Genomic DNA, 20,856 nt, shown 5'->3' on the forward strand with positions numbered 1-20,856 from the left:
TTATCCCCTTACCTAACTTACTAAGAAGCCCACAAAATACCCCAAAACTACACTTGTGGTGTTCCCAACTCAACACCCTGAAATTTACATTTCCCCAAACAAAACTTTAGTATATTCCATCTACTACACTTTCCTTTGTCCAAAAATATCAAATACCTTATAAAATATTAAAATAATCAACTTACTTAGATTTTGGGATGGTGCCCAAGTTGGTCTAACCAACGATTTACTCCAGTAGATTTGAAGAGAATCTTCCTAAGAGTAACATGGCAGCTTCAGATCGTCGATCCAGTGAATAACGAAGCCAGAATTCTAGAGAGAAGGAGAGGGAGACGAAGTTAGAGAGAGAGAGAGAGAGAGAGAGCGGTTCTGCATGAAATTCCCTCGCAGAAAAGTGATTTTTGGCCTTATATAGAGTGGTTGTCCACGTGGCCTCATCGATGAGTCACGAAACCTCGTCGACGAGTTCATGAAGGAGGTTCGTCGATGAGCACTTGACCCTCGTCGATAGATTTCAGACCTAGGAAACAATCCTCTTGGTAAGTTCTCGTCAACGAGACACGTGTCCACGTCGACGAGCCCAAGAAGCCTATTCGTCGACGAGCACTCTACACTCGTCGACTAGACCCTGTTGAATCCCTTTCTTAAAATTCTTTTTTCTCTCCTTTCTTTTATTATTTAATTACCATAATTCTTTGGGTATCTACAAGTGGCACCAATTACAACACTTTACCAGGATGGTGCACTTAACTTTCCTAACCGGGTCAAACCCATTCTGGGACTTTTACCAAGACAAGTCTCCCTTTTCAAGCCCTTATCATGCTTCTAACCATATCCATCAGAGTCCTATTATGCCTTTCTGATACACCATTTTGTTTTGGTGTACCCGACATTGTGTATTGAGCACAAATACCACGTTTTTCAAGGAATTTAGCAAATGGACCAAAAAGTTGTCCAGTTTCGTTATACCTTCCATAATATTCACTTCCTCTATGAGATCTAACAATTTTCACCTTTCTGTCTAATTGCCTTTAAACTTCATTTACATAAATCTCCAAAACATTTACTGTTTGAGATTTATCATGTAGTAAGTAGACATATCCATAACGTGAAAAATCATCGATAAAGGTGATGAAATATCTATCATTACTGAAGGTATTTACATCAAAAGGTCCACATATATCAGTGTGTATAATTTCTAGAAGCCGAGTGCTCCTAATGGCTCCTTTCTTTGTGTGTCTTGTCTGCTTTCCTTTAATACAATCTACACAAATGTCAAGGTCAATGAAATCCAAATCTGATGTATTTCATTCTTTGCTAATCTTTCCAGTTTTTCTTTGGAAATATGACCTAACCGTTTATGCCACGAGTAAGCATATCGTTTATTCACTAAACTTCATTTAGTGCCAATACTGCGATGTGAGGTTAAAAGTGTTTCAGCATAATGATTATCAAGTTTTAACTTATATAAACCATCACAAAGCATACCACAACCAACCACACTAGTATCCTTAAATAAACCGAAACATCCTTTATTAAAATTAAAAGTGTATCAAAAAACATCCAATTTAGATAATGAAACTAAATTCCTAGAAATACTAGAAACTTAAAAAGTCTTATATAAATCCAAACAATAACTAGTGTCAAGGATTAAACGATAAGTCCGGACAGCTTCAATTGACACTTTTATTCTGTTCCCTATGAAGATAAACTTCTCATTATGTTCCAGATTGTAATAAATCCTTGTATCATATTAGAAACATGAGTTGTATATCCAGAATCAATCCACCAAGTATTATAAGAAACTTTAGCTAAATTTGATTCGAAACATACATAAGCACTAGGCTTACCCTTCTTTTCGAACCAAGCTTTTCGTTTCAAGTAGTACTTCTGGTAATGTCCATATTTCCCACAGAAACGACACTTGTCCTTACTTGATACCTTCCTCTGGATATGGGAAGAGAATTCATTATCCTTTAAAGATCCTTTCCCCTTTCCATGCTTCTTTACTTTCTTTTCAGCTCCTTGGTTGTTCACATAATGAATAGAGTGAATTCCTTTATTGTTCAATCGTGTTTCCTCTTAAACTAGCATACTGTGCAACTCATGCACATTCCATTTATCTTTCATGGTGTTATAGTTCATTTGAAAAGCTCCATACTTCATCGGTAATGAGTTTGAAATGAACCGAATAAGGAAATTTTCATTCACATCAATTCCCAAAGTCTTAAGTTTTGCTGTAATATTTGTCATTTCAATAACATGCTTATGCATAGTACGTGAACCATCAAACTTTGGTGGTTAACATACCCATTAATGTTCCAGTAAGAGACTTATCTGCTGTTTGGAAACGCTCTCCCACAAACTTTAAAAACTCTTTGACACTTTTAGTTTTGGGAATAGCTGCCTTGATGTTATTTGCAACACTCGTTCGCATAAACAAAAAACTTAATCTATTTGATATTTCCTAATTGTTATAATAGGTTATTTACTTCAGCATTGCTAGAATTAGTAATAGTAGCAGACTGATCATTTAAGAATATCAAATCAAGATTCAATACACTGAGGTGAAATTGAACTTGTTCACTCTAATCAGCAAAGTTTAACCCATTAAACATTGGAACAGATGAAACATGCAAGTGTAATGATCCAGGCACATATACTGCAAGAATTAAACACACTTAATGCTTGGAATGAAACATTTATAAGATTACAAACATAAATATATTAATGTTTTCCTTTTGGAGAAACACTAATACAAAGAACTTTAAAATGATGCTAATTAAATACTTTGGTAACATCATATGCACTCATTATAAGTATGTATTATCTTTGGATAAATAGACAAAAGAATAATGCATAATAATATTACCAAATCATTATTCTTACAATATAAGAACAATTAATCGATCTTTGGGTGATTTTTGATGTCTTATAATAATTTTTAATATCATTATAGCATCAAACATATGAAAACTTTACTTAATGATTTAATCACTTTAGTGATTGAAATTAAAACACTTTATAACATCACAATGTTAAAATATTGTGAGTAACATAAACATGTTGACAAAATGCTAGCAGATTCATGTTAGCATGTATTAACATTATATATCCTGTTAATTTTCACAGATCAAGTCATGAAAGTTATATAACTTTCGTAGCCCATTCGTCTTATGCATCACAAAAGGAATAAATTTATACCTATAGATATAACATTTCTTTTACTTATATAATTATAAAATCATTCCAGCCACTCAATCACCTAATAACATTAATATATATTTATATATATTTACTATCACAACAAACGTTCTGCACCATCAAACTTTATTAACCAAGGCGTACCACACTTACATCGTTATACCTTAGAAAAACATAAGGTTACTGTGTCTTGATTCATGAACTAAAATTAACGGAACATGAACCTTTAATCATAATAAAAAATCATGAGTTTTTACAACTTTGACTATAATACCACATGTAAGTTTAGACACACACGTTTATTTTATACGTCTTAATAACATGATTTATACGTTTTAATTTTAAGGACCTTCGAAACTCATAATTTTACACAACAAACGTTAAAAGAAGATCATACCTTGATCCATAGTCTTCAAACATATTTTCTATCTCACAACCTTATACTTCCTTATGCTCTGTCTTAATTTGATGGAAATCTTAACACAAACTTTCTAGATTGAGATAGGACCAGCTCCAAACCTCCTTTATATATTCATCACTTTCATCAAGTGATTAATTAATATACATAATTTATCATAATTATAGACTTCTCATATTCCGAGATATTGTTATTATAAATTATAATAATATTATTATACTTAATATTAAAGACGTTTCATATTACCTTAATAAATATGATCATAAACTATTATTTAATGTATTAAAAAATAAAATTAAAATTAGAAAAAACTCAAAATTTTATTGTCAATAATTAATAAAAAATTGCAACTTCAGAAAAATTTAACGAACAATTTATTTTTATTTTTATTTTTAGTTCTGAAGGACAATTTCGTGCGAAAAAGAGGAGCAAAACTGACAATTCGCAACAGTTCTCATTCTCATCTGGCGGAGAGGAGCCTGTCAATTAATTTTACAAATTTACCCATGCATAAAATGCGAAAAGCAGCGGGCGTGGAGCGGACAGTCGAGGGTAATTAGGTAAAATGGTCCAAGTAAAGCATCCCCGATCGGCGAAGACTTTCTCCCCTAGGGTTTTATAGACGATAAGATTGTTCCTTTGTATCCTTCGGAAGCCGAAAGGAGAGTTTCGCTTGGTTCCCAGCAGAGAAGGAGAGTAGTTCGCTGGTAATTTCTTCATGTTCTCCAATCGTTATTTGCGCAGTTTCTATTTCTAGAACTCCATTGCTGAATCTGGTTTGGATTCTTGTTATAAACTTCACCCTTTCGTTCTCGGTTCCCATTTTATTCGTTCTGGTGAGCACTGTGAGGAAAAACTATAACCATCTCAGTTGCTTACCCTTTTATTTCACAGGTAACGTAACTTAAGGAGAAAAACTAGCTCAGGTGCTGTTTGGCACACTAGAAAGTGCAGCCGCCTGAGCATAGTTTTCTCGGAAGCTTTGAATGTTTTCTTTCGCTGGGAAAAAGCAATTGAGCTTCGTGCAGTGTGAGAGTGTATTTTCCTTAAAGTTAGTTATTTGTGGCACGGTAGGTTGACCCAGGCTTCAGAGTTAAATACCCACTGAAAATAGTTGATTACCTTGAAGTCTGTTTAGAATTTGGTGATAACGAGGGAAGAGCTTAGAGTATGTCCACTTTACATGGAATTTGGAGCTGAGTTGTTTATTGATCTTGCATTCACTTCTAATTTGTGTTCAGATCGTTTGGGGGTGGGATGAGTTAGCTGTTTTGAGCTTATAAGATTTAGGTTATGTAAAATGCTTTCTTGGATTAGGGGATGTCTCGTTACATCCCGAGCTCTGCTTCGTCAATTCATTATAGAGAGGTTAACGGTTGGAGGTTGTATTTTGGGACCAAAGATATTTTGACTGGGGTGGAAAGGATCATCTGTAGATGACAAGCCTAACTTTTTATGTTGCTGCCCTCCTGCTATCCTGTTGTATCTGACTGGTTCTGAATTTCTAAAGCAAAAATGCAGTCTAGATTTTTTTATATGTATTATACTGTTGTTGCTTATTTGCTTGTCACTAGCCTATTGTGCATAAAAAATTTATTTTTTGTTTACTGTTGTTCAATTTCTCATACTTGGTGCTTTTCTTTCTTTGTTTCTCTTTCCCTTTTTTGTGTTTGCATTGTTCCGGACATTTAGTTAAGCACTTTAAAACTGGCCATTATTATTTGGCTGAATTTCGGTATCTGAATTTCGAAAGGTTCATTGCTTTCATTGTTTTTGCACCTATTGAGCATCATCATCGAGCTGATAGTCATTCGAAATTCTCTCTTGCTTGTCTCTATTAGTACTGCTACTATGTTATGATCCCTTTATTGAACTTCATTCACATTAAAAGTCCTTGGAGCCATCTCATGGCACAGATTCAATTGAGATTCTTACTCTGCAACTCCTTGTGGCCTTTCATTTTGTTTCCGCCTTTCCGTATTTGTCTTCTTTCTCTTGCAAATTCTGGCTTCTGTGCTTCCTTCACAGTTGCCTTGCAAGCCTTTCTTTTTAGATACATAAGATGCCAAGGACAAGGGCAAGATCTGCAGCTGCTCGCAAGCCAGATGTTCCTGAGAAGCATGCTGAACCAGAAAAGCCTGTTGAATCTGAGGAGCAAGTGGAAACTGATGGAGATAACAATACTGAGGAGATGGAGGAAGAGGTTGAGTATGAAGAGGTAGAGGAGGAAGAGGAAGTGGAAGAGGTCGAGGAAGAGGAAGAGGAGGAGGAAGAGGTAGAAGAGGAGGTGGAGGAAGATGAAGAGGAAGAAGAAGATGAAGCTGATGCAGAGAGAGGCGGAGATAGTGATGAGGAGATGAAAGCAGTCAATGCCGACGAGGATGAGATTAAGAAGCATGCGGAGCTTCTTGCACTTCCCCCTCATGGATCAGAGGTATATCTTGGTGGTATTCCTTATGATACTTCTGAAGATGATTTGAGGGGATTTTGTGAATCTGTTGGAGAAGTTACTGAGGTCAGTTATATTCCCATTAAAATTTCCTTTGTTGTGTTTTGCCCTGGACTAATTAAATCTATTTATTGCAACAGATCAGGATCATGAAGGGAAAAGATTCAAGTGAGAATAAGGGTTATGCTTTTGTAACCTTCAAAACAAAGGAATTGGCCTCTAAGGCTATGGAAAAGTTGAATAATGCTGAACTGAAGGTAATGCTAGCATGCAGTTGTTTAATGCCATTTGCTTTTCCTCTTTATCTGTAAATAATCTCAACCATATGTATATTTTTAATTCATGATTATGCTGCCACTGTTATAAGCATGCCCGTGTGTTTTGATTTTTATTTCTATTTATATATCCAATTGAAATGGGCATAATGTTGTAGCTATCAAGTTGACATATTTGTTTCTATCAACTCCTTTCTCGTTCCTTCCCTCTTGCTTCCACCTCGTCTTTTGCAGGGCAAAAAGATAAAGTGTTCAACATCTCAAGCAAAGCATCGATTGTTCATTGGTAATGTTCCTAGAAATTGGGGAGAGGAAGATATGAAGAAGATTGTAACCGAGATTGGTCCCGGAGTTAATGCTGTGGAATTGTTGAAGGTTTTTGTGTTCTCATCACTTATTTAGTTATTTTACTTCAGTTATCGTTGTTATGCTATTTTTTCATGATGTGACACATATTTCTTTTTAGTTGCTGGGTCTGCTTTGAAATTAATGTGGTTCCTGTTCTTTGATGTACTGACTTGCATTTTCATCTTCTTCACTATGGCAGGATCCACAGAACTCCAGTCGTAATCGTGGATTTGCTTTCATCGAGTATTATAATCATGCTTGTGCAGAATATTCAAGACAAAAGATGTCAACCCCAAAATTTAAGCTCGACAATAATGCACCAACTGTGAGCTGGGCTGACCCAAAAAATCCGGAGTCATCAGCTGCTTCTCAGGTCTAATGTTCTGCACATTGTTTTCGTTTTTACCCTGTTTGGTAGAATGATTGGAGCATAATTATATTACTATTACAACTTGTAAAAGCATTTCTAATGACATCATTGAGAACACACCAACTTGGTCTTGCAGACACTTTTACATTAGTGTGCCCCTCTCTCTCTCTCTGGTGTGTTGGGCTTTTTAATTTTATTTTTGTATGCTCCAGAGATTACTAGCTTCCATGTGCGTGCGAGAAAAAGAGAGTTTCTGTTTTTACCTCCCTTCCTTTATTCATATTAAGAAATATTAGTTGGTTGTTGCTTTTTTACCACTGAAGCTTTTACATTTTTCAGAACAGGGTTGATATTTTTAATTTTTTTTTCTTTTAATGTTTCAAATATTTATTTATTTTTTATCTTTTGATATTTGATGCGACTGTAGAAACAATTGAATTGTGAAAAACAAGCACCTAACCTGACCCCTATTTATCGGGATGAGGGGTTTGATGAGTTGAGTATTGAATTTTTTAGTCACCCATAACATCTTCCACATTTAAAGTTGTATTTGCAGAATACTCTCAATAAATTTTGACAATTTAACTGGTTGTGTTTGAGAGTTGAGTCCTGACCTCAGGCTGTCTCACACAGGTTAAGGCTGTGTATGTAAAGAATTTACCAAAAGATATTACTCAAGACCAGTTAAGGAAGTTGTTTGAACATCATGGGAAGATCACAAAGGTAGTTCTCCCACCTGCAAAAGCGGGGCAGGAAAACAGCAGATTTGGGTTTGTTCACTTTGCAGAACGGTCTAGTGCCATGAAGGCTCTTAAAAACACTGAAAAATATGAAATTGATGGTAATTGTGGCTGTTAAATCCTGTTTGTGCGCTCTAATATTCTTGATAATTCATTCTCACTATAGCCAACTACTTTTGTATGAGGATTGACAGGTCAAGCTTTAGAGTGCTCTCTTGCAAAGCCACAAGCAGATCAGAAATCTTCTGGAGGACCAAACTCGCAGAAGTCGGCGTTACTCCCAAGCTACCCACCTCGTGCTGGTTATGGAATGGTTGGTGGTGCCTATGGTGTTCTTGGTGCAGGATATAGTGCTTCAGGCGCCGGACAGGTCAGATGCTATTCTTTTTGTGTTTTGATTTTTTTACTTTTTATTTCTTTGTTGTTTTGATGTTGTCTATATATTTTTCTGTTTTTTGAGTGAAGGGAGGGAGTCTGTTTATATTTGTTTGCTGGGAATAACTCTGTAAAATAATTTAAGTGAATATTTGCTATGACAAAAAGGGAATCTCTTTCTTATCCCCTTCCCCCCTGTTCCTGCTTTTTTGTGCAACTTCAATGAAGAGGAATTACTAATGTAGAAACTCTACTTCTTTGTTATCATGATTCACGAGATTAAAAATTAAGGTTCAAATGGGTTGGGACTTGGGATTTTCCCTAAGACATGGGAGATGGTTGAACCTTGAACTACAAACTGAGTTGGAAATGTAAGGTTCCAACTGGTTCTTTTGTTGAATGGCTGGTTTTCACAAATCCTAACATAGCACTTCTAAAGCTTGTCCCTCCTTTTTTGTCCGTTTTCCTTTTATTAGTTTACAAACTTACTAGTTATTTATTTTTTATTTATAAAATATTATTATGGTAACCATTTGGCATCTATTTGGTAGTTGTGTTCACTTCACACAAGAGTTTGCTGCTTCTTCCTTTTCTCTGTTAAATTTTTCGTATTATTAATCCTATTTGTAAAAGGGAAACTGTGGGCAGGTTGGTATAGTTTGGGCCCCAATTGAATCTTTCTTATTTGATTCTTAAATCTTTGTATTTTAAATTTCCATTCTTAGCCTAATGATTGTGCAAAATTTGAATTAGGCCATGGCTGTGTTTTATTTTTGATAATAGTGAATTACTGCTGAATAAAAATATTTTATTTGGCGAAATACTTGAGAAGAATATATAATTTGAATATGAGTCATCTTCTTGTGGGTGGTGCTCAAAATCTTCAAGTTGGACTTGTTCAATTGGGCTGAATTTGAGTAATCCTAATATGAAGGATCATAAACAGTTGGCTTTTGGACAACATGTGGACCCACCAGAGAAGAAAATTTAGTTGGTTTCAGTTGAATCAATTTGTCAAGATTGTTGGGAAGTGATTAAGGGTGACTTGTTTAATGTCTTCAATGAATTTTATTGGAACAAGATTCTGGGTAAGAGTATTAGTTCCACTTCCATTACGTTAGTGCTAAAGACTAAAGAGAGTAGATCTCTATCAAGATTGCAAGCTACAGTCCTACAGTCTAGTTTCTACTGCATATGAGATTATCAAGTACTAGATAATAAGTTGAGTGGTCCTTAATAAGACCATTCTAAGGCTCCAAATGCGTTTGTGTGGGATAGGCAGTTGGTAGATGCCTTTTTGATTGCTGACAAGTTTAGAGGATATTTGTAGGAGAAAGAAGGGAGTTATTTTTAAATTGATTTTGAGAAAGCCTATGACAGAGTTATCTGGACTTTCTTGGATAAAATTTTTGTGAGGAAGGGTTTGGACTTTGGAGAGATTTGGTGTTGTTGGATGAGGTGTTGCATGTCTAAGGCATTCTTTTAAGTTATTGTGAATGGAGAACCTTAATCTTTGCTTAGTGCCTTAAAGGGGTATTAGACAAGGTATGGCCCTATCCCCTTTTTTGTTTCTTTTAGTGGTTAATATTTTGAGTAGGCTGGTTAATAGGGTGGGGGCAAGGATTTGGTGAAGGTCTAGAAGTGGGGAGGGAGGGAGTGGTGGTTTCTCACTTTCAGTTTGCTTATGACACCATTTTCTTTTTAGATGTCCATAGCGTAGTTAGAATCTTACGATTTGCGATTTGATTTATACCATTTGTATCAATTCCACACCAAATTGATTCGGATCTTACTAATAAATCTAAATCAATTGAATTTTTTCCGAATCTGTCATTCACTCAGTAAGTCTAATGATTCGATCTAAATCAATTGGTTCACATGATTCATATCCTGATATATCTCATTGGTTTAAAACCCTCAAAACAACATTTTTTTTTATTGCTTTTATTTCTACACAATTACCTTCCATTCCTTGTCTATGTCAATTTTGTGCTAAAAAAGAGAAAATAGAACTTTAGGCCTTATGTTGCCATTACAAAACCATTCTTCACTTTTGGAGGGAGTATGGTGTTCTGCAATAGAGAAGAATGGGCAGAACACTCGTAGGCGAAGGTGGTACGCATGGTTAGCTATGTTGTTTAGATTTAAAAGTTGGGTGTTTTAGTTGTTTGTTCAATTATTATCATTTTTTAAGTTAATTATTATTTTTTTACTTCAAGAAATAATATTTGTGAAATATTATTTTTTTAAATTGTTGATAAACACCAAAAAATAAATTTTATTTTTTAATAGCATAAGGTTACATTTTTTTATTAACATTTTCACCTCATTCTCTTACTTTTCATTTGGTCAAGGAAAGCATACATATAAAGTATGATTTTTTTATTGTCAAAATTTAAATGTATTTTACTAATGTTCTTCTTGTTCGGATATTAGTATTATTTGTATTGATTCTTACAATTCGATTCATTTCTCGATTCCCAATTCCCAAAATCGGAATTTGATTCACAATTCATATCTCGATTTAACAACTATGGACTATAGTTCTCCTATGAATTTTTTGGGTCTTCTCCAGATTTTTGAGAGGGTTTTGAGCATAAGATTAACATGGGGAAAAGTAGTCCTGCTGCTATTAATGTTTAGATAGCTAGGGAGTCGTCTTTTGTTGTGGGTCTGATTTGTTGGATTGGACCTCGTCCTATCTAGGATTCCACTTCTCATTTGTTTGGGGGAGTGGGATCCTAGGTTTGTGAATTTTTGGATCTGATTGTGGAGAGGGTGGCCAAGCCTCTTGATTGTTAGAGGGATCTCTTTTTACTCTTGGGGCAGAATTACTTTGTATCCTGTTGTATTATTTGTCTACTTTTAAGATTTTAATGGGGATTACTAGTAAGTTTGAGAAAATTATGTGACTTTCTGTGGTCTTGGGTTGGGAGTAACAGTGACCATTTGATGAGTTGGGGGTCGTGCATAGGTCGAAATTGGAGGGTGGATTGGGTCTTGGAAATTTGGTCTTTATGAACACTGCCCCCTTGGCTAGTTGGCTTTGTCAATGTCCCCTCGAGGATTCCTTTCTTCTCTTTGGCATAGAGTCATTAACAAGAAGTTTGGCATGTCTGAGAATGGGTACCAATGTGGGATCTAGATGTTCTTTGGAAAGCCTGTAGAGAAATATCTCCCAGATTTATGCCCGCTTCTTTCCCCATGCTAAATGTGTGTTAGGAAGGGGTTCTCATATTCACTTTTGGAAAGACCCTTAGTTGTGGAATGTTGTTTTGTCCACCTTCTTCCTGCCTGTACCATTTGAGCTCAGGGCGAAGTAGTTTTATATCTTCTTTTGTTATTTATTGAGTTGCTCCTTTGCCGCCTTAGGATTTTCATTTTTTGGAGATCTTTGAATGATAGAGAGATGGTTGAGCCTGCCTTTGTTGATTATGTTGACTACTGGCGTATTTCTTTGGGAGTGGGTAGTCGTTTGTGTTCTTTGGATCCTTTGGGGGTGTATCATGTAAATCCTTTTGTGAATTGTTGACCTGCTCAGATTCTTCTTTTCCTCCTTATAATACTATTTGGAAGGTGTCAAAGTTGTCCCAAAAGATGAACGCTTTAATTTGGTTGGTTGTGCTTAATAAAATCAGTACCAATAACTTGTTGCAGAGTAGGAGACCAATGAAGGCGCTTTCTCTAGATTTGTGTTCTTTGTTGTAATAGTTAAGAAACATCCCATTTATTTTATTGTGATTTTGCCTGGACAGTGCGGAATAAGTTATTTGGTTTATTAGGAGAGAATTGGGTTTGCCCAGAGATGGAGGAGGGATTTTTGGCAGTTCCATTTGTTGGTTTTGCAAGGAGAAAGGATAGGGCAGCACTATGGATATGCACTTATTTTGCAGTGCTGTGGGGGTTATGGTTGGAACATAATGCATTTACTTTTTAAGGGAAGAAGTTGAAATTTTTGCTGGTTCACAAGTGGATTCATTACTTGGCATTGCTTTGGTGTGTTGGCTATGGGTACTTTAAAGGAGTGACTTCACAGATATTCAAGGTTATTGGGGTTATTTGCTGGCTTGATTATGAGTGTTTTGTTCATCTCTTTTTCTTTCTTTCTTGTGTTTTTTTGTATTACCTATCTGGTTTGTTCCATATCTTTTTCAGGGGGATGTTTTATCCTCCTTTTTTTCTAGAGAGATGTCTTATTCTCCTTTTTGTATATTCTTGATAAATTTCTTTTTTTCCCATCCAAAATAAAAAAGAAATGGGTATTCTGTTACATAATAATTTGCTGTCACTGATTTGCGTGCGTGTGGGTGCGCGTCTATATAAAGAGAATAACCCATGCATTATGTTTATGCAATATTTAGGGAAACAGGATCACCAACCTAAAACTTCCTTGTTAAGCACACAGGAAAATTTTTGGTCCTGCTAACAAATTTTTCTTATACCTTTTGTTGTCAAACACCACCTAGTGAATAGGTTTTTTTATTTTTTATTTTTCTAAACTCATACTCTTTGCTTTTGTTAACTTGAAATATGCTTGAATAAGATGTATATGTTTTTGTTTTTTTTTTTCTTGGTACGTGGTTCTGTATCATTGGTATGCATTTTCTGGGCCATGGTTGGTTTAAACTGTAGTAGAAATGAGTTTATATTGGTTGTGAGGGTCAAATCTTAGGGAAAAGCATCTGCGAATTATAGATCGGTAATTGCACACGAAATTAATCACTAAATAAGGACCCAAAGAACCTCAAAGTGTTTTGTTAGTTTAAGTCCAAGCACAAGTTCAAATGCATCACATGTTGCAAGGTAAAATCAAATCATTAATTCTTTCAAACGTGAGTTGTCAAACTTATTGATATTATTATTAAGATTTAACATATGCAGCAACTTGCTTGTGTGAGTCTGCTTTGACCAAAAAAACAATCCAGTTTTGAACATAAATTGGGCATAGCAAATTTTCCTATGTTAATTGTAGTTGGGGTACTTGAATGTTTTCCCTGTATCAATTGAGCCACTGACAATTTTGGTAGCCCCTTTACTCCTTTTATTGAAGTTGCTTTCCAAAATCTGTCAAATTGGTTGATGATATAATGCATGTTTTTAAAACAAGGACTGGTGAGTTGTGACCAACCTAGTGGAGCCACTAGGTTGGTCAATTTGGTGGGTCAACTTGGTTGTTGGTTTGGTGATGTTATACATATTACGAACTATGAATGACAAATCTATGAAATGATTAATCTATAATTTCCATCATTTATGATCATCTGCACCAGTGGAAGTGAGTAAATTCATTTCAAATGCAATTCAATTGTCCCATTGAGGAATATATCCTAGCACTTAATGTGGGGGGAAGGCCTAGCCCTTGTTGTCCAGCCCTGTCCAAAGTGACAAGAAAAAATGCAATTCAATTCAAAATGAAGCTGTTCCAAGTTTGTGGAGATCAACCACTAATCCTGAGTCACGTGTCCAACTATTGGGAATCAAACATGATGGAATTGATGTATTCCCAAGAGGGGGGGTGGATTGGGTATTTAAAAAATTTTCTCCTAGGTTAGGTTCAAATCCACAATCAGCTTTTCGCAATCTAGGGTCTGTCTAAGAAAATACTAATTACCCAACAATATAAAATTAAGCAGATAAATAAAACAGATCAAGCATGCTTAGTACTTCCAAATCATTCACAATACTTAAGATATAACCATTAAGTGTGGTAATTTAAATAGTCTAGGGAAGAAAAAGCACAACACGATGTGATATCGGGGTTCGGCTAATACTGCCTACGTTCTTGCCTCAAGCTTACGAGTAAGAGGATTCCACTAATGCCCACTTAATGGTTGGAGCGTCACCGTTACAACTTTCTCTCCTTACAGGGCGAGGAATACCCCAGGTCACATTACAGGGCTGACCCTAACCTTTACCACCTCTCCTTACGGGGCGAGGAATATCCCCAACTCAAATTACAGGGCCGAGCCCAACCAATACAACTACACCTTACAAGACGGTGCTCCTAATTTTCCTAATTGGGTCTAAATCAGTCCGGGACTGTCTTAACCGAGTTTAAGTCTATCCATGACTCTCCCAACCGAGTCTGAGCCAATCCGGTGCATGTTACAGGCCAGTGCAATCCTCTTCTAACCACACGTCGGGATTACAACAATAATAAAATTTTGCGTACAAGTAAATGCTTCTTAAAAGCAGATGTGTACAACAATGAAGCACAAGGTGCACTCACGCATGATATGAAATTAAGCTCAATGTGAGTGTGTATTTTTCACTCAAAAAGATTTTCCATTGAGAGAGAAAAATAATTTTATCAATACCAAAGAGTAGGAGACCTTTCAAGCAAAGATTTTATAGTTTAAACATATGCTCAAGGCTCTTTTCAATAATCCATGAATTTTCCCAAAAATGATTTTTCAAAGTGAAGCTTAAGGGAAGCAAGGGCTTGTGCTCAAAAAGGATTTTTGAAAATAAAGAATATGAGCTTATGAATATGCAAAGATTCACAACCTATAAAAGTTTATCCAAAAATATTTATCAATAAAGGATATGTGGAGAACCACAACCTTTTACTCTCAAGAAAATGATTTTGAAAGAAAAGAATAAATGAGAGTAAATGAATTTGAAAGGGAAGAATGATTGCCCAAAATGAAATGCTCTCTTAAAAAATGATTTTTAAATAAATGGGAGTAAGAGAGTATAAGTCAAGGCTTTGAAGATGAAAAATAGCAAAAATATTTTTAGAGGATTTTTGGGCTAATCATCTTACGAATTATGTTTGTGAAGGGGGTATTTATAGACTTTGGGAAAAATATGATCGTCAGGGACACGCTTGGTATTTTTAAATATGTTTAATTAAAAAATTAAACTTGTTTAGCGCTTAAAATTATCGCAACCCGAGAGTTTCGGTCGACTCAGGGTTTCTTTGGTTGGTTGACCACTCATAGAAAATTTGAATTTCAAATGGGGTTCGGTCGACCTAGGGTGGTGTCGGTTGGCTGGCCAAAAGGTGATTCCGAACCTTTGTAGGTTTGGTCGGTTGTGCGCCAGGGCCAGTCTGCCGAGCTTGAGGTCCGGTCGGCTGAGCGCATGTTGAACTAAAAGGACCGGTCAGCTGAGGTCGGATGACCGAGGTGTTTTCAGCCTAAGGTGGCCGGTCAATCAAGGTCTGTATAAAACCTAGGTTTGACCCAGTTTTTGACCCAAAATTCATTATAAAAAACTATGTATGATTTTAGCATTTTAGAAAAGGTTTTTCCTGAAAATGTTGGGTCATCTATGTTCTGTCTATGGTCAGTTTGAGCTTTTCATTCACATCATGCATGACATGCATTATTACAGACCAATGCATTTACAAATTAAAACCAAATAAATGTCTTCATTCTTCTTTGCTCTTCTGTCTTCTATGAAGTACGCCATATTATATGAGCTTTTAGTCTTTTTGGAATCCATTTATCCCTTATCACATGTGCGTGCTAAATTGTAGACCTATTCAAGCACTGAATTCACAGATATTTGTATTTTGTCAGCATTAAAATAGGGATCGGACTCAAAAAGTCAACAAAACACAATAATATTTATGTAAAAAAAAGAGTCAAGAGAATTAATAGATAATTAAAAAAATAAGCATCATCCCAAGTCTTGGTCAACCATAAACCAAAGCATTTTTTTTTTTTTTGGATTGATAAACTAAAGCACTTTCTGTGCCACTCTAGTGATGACAATCCTTGGACCTTGCAGCATCAGCACCATTTGCACTGTTACTGACTTGCACTCCCCCGTGACCTTACACAAGGTACAGTGAGGCCACCCAATCTTGTTAACCCATGGCGCCCTTATTAGAATCACAGGGATTTTTTCTAGTATTATTGCACCCCAGAGTGCTGTTATGCTGTAGGAGAGAAAAGAGGAGAACAAGTTTGGGAAATTGACCAATAGGGAAAAAGAAACTGACAAAGGGAGGAGCTAGTCGCTGATGCCATAGGGCTGCTGCTGGAGTTGCAGAGCGGGAGCAAGGAAGAGTATTGAGGTTATATGATTCCTGTGTTTGCACTGATTGGGGGGTTGTGGAGGGCGAGGGGGAGTGGGAGGCTGTTCCAATCTTTGTAAAAAAGAATGGAAGAGGGAGTTCTTTTAGTCTTTGATTTGAATGATTTAATCTTTATTTATTTATTTATAGTTTTTAATGCTTTTTGGAATAGGATGGTTGATCCACTCGTTACCTCGGTTTATGTTGGTCCAGGCCTGTTCAAGCAGGGTTGGCCGGGCCTTGGTGACTGGGCCTGGTTGAATAAGCAAGTTTGGTCCTCTCTGGATTCTGAAACCATGATATAATGTCTAAGCATGTTCTGTAAAAAGCTCAAACTAGAAATGCAGAGAAGAAAAGGAGGCAGTCCAATGAAAAGAGTCCTTGTTCATGGTTAAACATTGCTTTTTAAGACTGGGAAAGGAAGTTGAGAGATGCTTTATGGTTTTAATTTTGACCCAATTGTTTAACAGGTTGGCCTCTGGTAATGTGTTCCCTGATTAAAATAAGCACCCAAATTACTAGCTTTTCAGTTGAAAGTGCTGCGATGGAAAAAGAATTGATGCATTCACTCACTGATAACTGTGGTCTTGTACTTCGATGAAAAAGGAATTGATGCATTCACTCACTGATAACTGTAGTCTTGCACATTACTGCGTGTGGGTTTGTTCAGGCTCTCATATTAATCTGGTTTATTAAATTTTTCAGTCTATGATATATGGTAGAGGGGCCACTCCTGCTGGCATGGCAATGATGCCTATGCTTTTGCCTGATGGAAGAATCGGATATGTCCTGTAAGTATATGTAATATAGCAATATTCTTGTTTTTGGCTGCTTGGTCATATGGAATGTTACCTTGTGTATTTTGCTGGCTCACGAGAAGATTTTTTGATGGTTGACATGTTGAATTAAGCAACCAACTTGCGTTATATATATATTGTTGGGTCGATGATAAACTTCAATTAACAGCAATCAAGGGAAACATCACAAGTGGTGTAAAACAATACATCAGAAATGAAAAAACATATACCAACTGCTTTAGCACTTAGAGCATATACCATCTAGAACAACCTGGTGTACATGATCCATGTTTGAAATTTTCTCAGCAAAGGTCACTTCATTTCTCAGCTTCTAAGAGTAATATACAGTAGTAACCCAGCAGAGTTTAGCTACAGCAATGGAACTAGTATTCTCTATTTTAGAACCCCCAAGTCAGCTTTAGCTTGTGTATATTTGTCGAGTAATTGTGCGCACAGAGAACAAATGATTACTTGCTTCCATCCCAATTTTGCACATCTTACATGTTGCATAATTTATTTTCCCTCAAACCAAAAGTCTGCCCAATGTAGTAATTCTCTTCAATGCCATCCAGTAGGCAGATAGAAAAAAGACTGTTTAGGAGTGTGATTCTTAAACCATAAAATTTGGAGCAACAAACCACTGGGTACTTTTATCTAATTACATCCCAAGCAGAAGAGACCGTGAATTTCCCATGTGGATTTTGCTCCCATATCAGCTTACCCTCTATCAGAACTGGGCATGAAAGTAATTTGGTATTTTAGATTGTTATTAGTTATTACCACAAACATTTTCTTGGTCAAGACCAATTACTATCTTGTATGATAGAACAGTGGCTCATATATTGAAACACCTAGCTCTTGCTGAATTTGATGTCCATAATGTTTGATTATTGGACTACTGGAGTGCCAATTGTCAAAGAGAATTTTAACAGACCTGCCATTCCTCACTGTCCAATTGATATTTGGAATAGTTAATTGGGAAGCTGGGGGAAGAGGGGACAATCAACTTTTAAAAAAAAAGAAGAAAAAGAAAAGTTATCATTGTTTTACCAGAAGGTATTTTCACAAGATTTTTACCATTTCTGTATTGTATAAGATAGCTTCACTAATTTATTCATATCTCATGTATGTTTTACATTAGAATTGGAACCCCACGAGTGTCCAGTCCACTCCAGCTTGCACTGCTCTGTCTCTCTGCAGTGTTCACTTCCAGTTTCGAACTTTTAAATGAGCCCCATCTCCAGTTTTGAATTTCAATCCGATCCTCTCATGGCCACCCACATCCCTTGCTCTTCGTTACCCACATCCCCATCTCCAGTTTCCCCTTATTATGCTCACCCCTAATTGTTACGTAAATTCTGCAGGATTGCAAATTTGCATTAAACTTCAAGGAGTCAAGTGGACTGAAGTTTTAAAAATATTTCTCTTTATTTTATTAATCAATCCTTTCTCTACATAAAATATGGATGTTGCCCACAAGTGCCAATATTTTAAGAAGTGCTCTTAATTAGATGCAGTGGGGAATTGAGGATTGTCATATTCAAGGTAAACTACTGTATATAATACAAAGACTATTTATTCACCTTAACAAGCACTGTTGGACTATACAATTAGTCAAACCCAATAAATATTTGGCATGTGAACCACCAAAAAAACAAAAATAAAATTAATTTTATTTTCTAGTCTCATGGGCTTTGAAGTTGCTGCCAATGACTGACATTGCTGTTCACTTGTAGGCAACAACCTGGAGCGCAGTCCCACACCCCTCCACAGCACAGAGGTGATAGGAGTGGTGGTGGAGGTGGCTTAAGCAGGGGAAGGCGTGGTAGTGATGGCAGCCGGGGGAACAGCCGGTACAATCCCTATTAATTTTTTTAATATTTGCTCTGGAATGTGATGACTGCAAACAAGGGAATTTTCCTTCATTAACTCCTTGCTACAATGGTGATGTATACTGTTCTGCACACATGCAGCAACGGCTTATATATTGGAAAATTGTTGATGAAACATACGCCTTCATGGCTGTGTTGGTTAGTTTTAACTGTTAAAAAGTCTTTCATTTTGACCCCCCAAAACCTGGAACAGCTGTCTCTCTCTCTCTCTCTCTCTAGTCAAAACCATTGTTTCTTTACAGGGATTCCCACAATCTCAGGCCCGAGTATTGGTGATTTTATTTAAGCATTAGGAAATTTTTACTGCCTTGAAAATGCATTCTGGGACTCGAGCTTGGTTATATTTTTTCACCTTCTTGAAGAAATGTGTGGATATGCCTGGTGATATCAGATTTTTGACTCTTCTGGATGGGGTTTGGGAACTGTTGCCCCTCTATCCTCTAATGAGCGTAGGCTTGTTGAGAGCCAAAGGCAATCAAGCTGTTATGTTCCTGAAGGAGAAACAGGGCAATCCATTTGACGCTTTTAACAGACCTTTGTTCCGGTCTCAATAGGTGAATGCCCATGTTTACAGCACGCAAGCATTTTACTCAGGATTTTGCCTGTTTCATTGAATGCTGCAAACTCGTGTCCGTGATATCTTTGTTTGCAAAATAACCCTAATATTAATTTAAAATATTCTAATGGAATGATAAATTTGAAAATTTTCTGGGAATTGGGCGTCTTGAGAATATTTTTGTTTGGTTAGAATCACAGGAATGTTGAATCATGATGGAAATTACTATTTTTAAAAAGATGGTTGAAAGCTGTGGCGAATTTTGATAGATATATTTTTGAAGATTATTATTATACCCTTAATGTGTGTTCCATATGGAAAAAATGGAGAGCAATATGATTGTCATATATATAATATTGGAACATAATAATATTATGTTAATTTTTTCTTCTTGTCTTTTTGTTGTTAGAAAGGTTTATTATTATATTTAATTATAGAATGTAATAAAATTATTGGGCAAAAGTCACTAACCTCATTAGATTTGATAAAAAAAGACAATGACCTCCTATGAGGTTTCAAAAATTTTTTGAACCTTTCCTTGGGTTTTAAAAATTTCAAGAGGTTCGTCAAAAAGTGGCTTAACATCTTGTAATTTTTTAAAAAATTAATTGTGTTTTTAGGGGAGGTTAGGGTAAGTCAATGGAGATTTGTGATATTTTTGAAACTGCAGTATTATTTTTGACAAATTTCAACGGAGGTCGTAGAAGTTTTTGAAACTTTAGGGAAGATCTTAGTCTCTTTGCTAAGTAGAGGTGAGTGTCTTTACCCTAAATTATATTATGGGACAATGTGAAATTAGGAAAAATAGTGGAAGTTGTCTAGTCCGAAAAAAACAAATATAAAATGTGATGTTTTTTGGTCATATCTTCAAAAATATTGCAAGATGTAATTTATTAATTTTATATTTGATTTGCAAAATATCTATTCTTAATAATAAGTTATTTATAATAGGTTAGTTACAAAAAGTAATGCAAAAATTTATATCGATGCCATAAAAGTAAAACAAGAAATCGACAAGAAAAAACTTATTTTAAAAATTTATCATTTAAATATCAATGATATAGCCGACCCCACTTAGTGGGACTAAGGCTTGGTTTTATTGTTGTTGTTGTATCATTTAAATATCAATTCTTTTCTTGTTATATGTTAAATGAAGTAATAATAAATATATGAATATATGTGAGGAATAATTATTACTTATATTTTTCAAAATGTCACTATATCCCATGTTATTTTGCAAACTAAACATGCCTCTAGCGTGCCCTTTTTCGGTTAGTCTTTCATTCCTTCGTGTTGTTAATGACCTTTCAGTTTGCACCATCTTTTGGTAAAATCTCAGACATGGTCTAACCATGGGAGTAATTTTTTATCATTGTATCAGGTACCAAGTTTTTATGAATTCCTTC

At 35.8% G+C, this 20,856-nt stretch overlaps 1 protein-coding gene across 3 annotated transcripts; it reads left to right on the forward strand.

Annotated features, from left to right (window-relative positions):
• Positions 1–4,113: 4,113 nt before the first annotated feature.
• On the forward strand, positions 4,114–19,077 carry LOC131152913 (heterogeneous nuclear ribonucleoprotein Q). Of its 3 annotated transcripts, none has more exons than XM_058104887.1 (9): positions 4,114–4,329; positions 5,651–6,137; positions 6,212–6,328; positions 6,581–6,721; positions 6,894–7,067; positions 7,698–7,905; positions 7,999–8,174; positions 16,911–16,996; positions 18,739–19,077. In XM_058104887.1, the coding sequence occupies exons 2-9, from the start codon at positions 5,685–5,687 to the stop codon at positions 18,869–18,871; spliced, it is 1,488 nt and encodes a 495-aa protein (XP_057960870.1). In that variant the 5' UTR covers positions 4,114–4,329; positions 5,651–5,684; the 3' UTR covers positions 18,872–19,077. The 3 variants fall into 3 exon arrangements, with proteins under 3 accessions (XP_057960870.1, XP_057960862.1, XP_057960853.1); XM_058104879.1 differs by having other exon boundaries at positions 4,185–4,329; positions 5,676–6,137; XM_058104870.1 differs by having other exon boundaries at positions 4,233–4,329; positions 5,315–6,137.
• The last annotated feature ends 1,779 nt before the right edge of the window (positions 19,078–20,856 follow it).

The sequence above is a fragment of the Malania oleifera genome, chromosome 1, assembly GCF_029873635.1.
Source record: "Malania oleifera isolate guangnan ecotype guangnan chromosome 1, ASM2987363v1, whole genome shotgun sequence".
Lineage (NCBI taxonomy): Eukaryota > Viridiplantae > Streptophyta > Magnoliopsida > Santalales > Ximeniaceae > Malania > Malania oleifera.

Bases quoted from the DNA above. Each gene is read 5' to 3' on its own strand.
- LOC131152913 (XM_058104887.1), top strand. From the start codon at position 5,685: ATGCCAAGGACAAGGGCAAGATCTGCAGCTGCTCGCAAGCCAGATGTT. The intron at 6,722-6,893 runs GTTTTTGTGTTC...TCACTATGGCAG, and splicing joins ATGCTGTGGAATTGTTGAAG to GATCCACAGAACTCCAGTCG. The intron at 8,175-16,910 runs GTCAGATGCTAT...TAAATTTTTCAG, and splicing joins GTGCTTCAGGCGCCGGACAG to TCTATGATATATGGTAGAGG.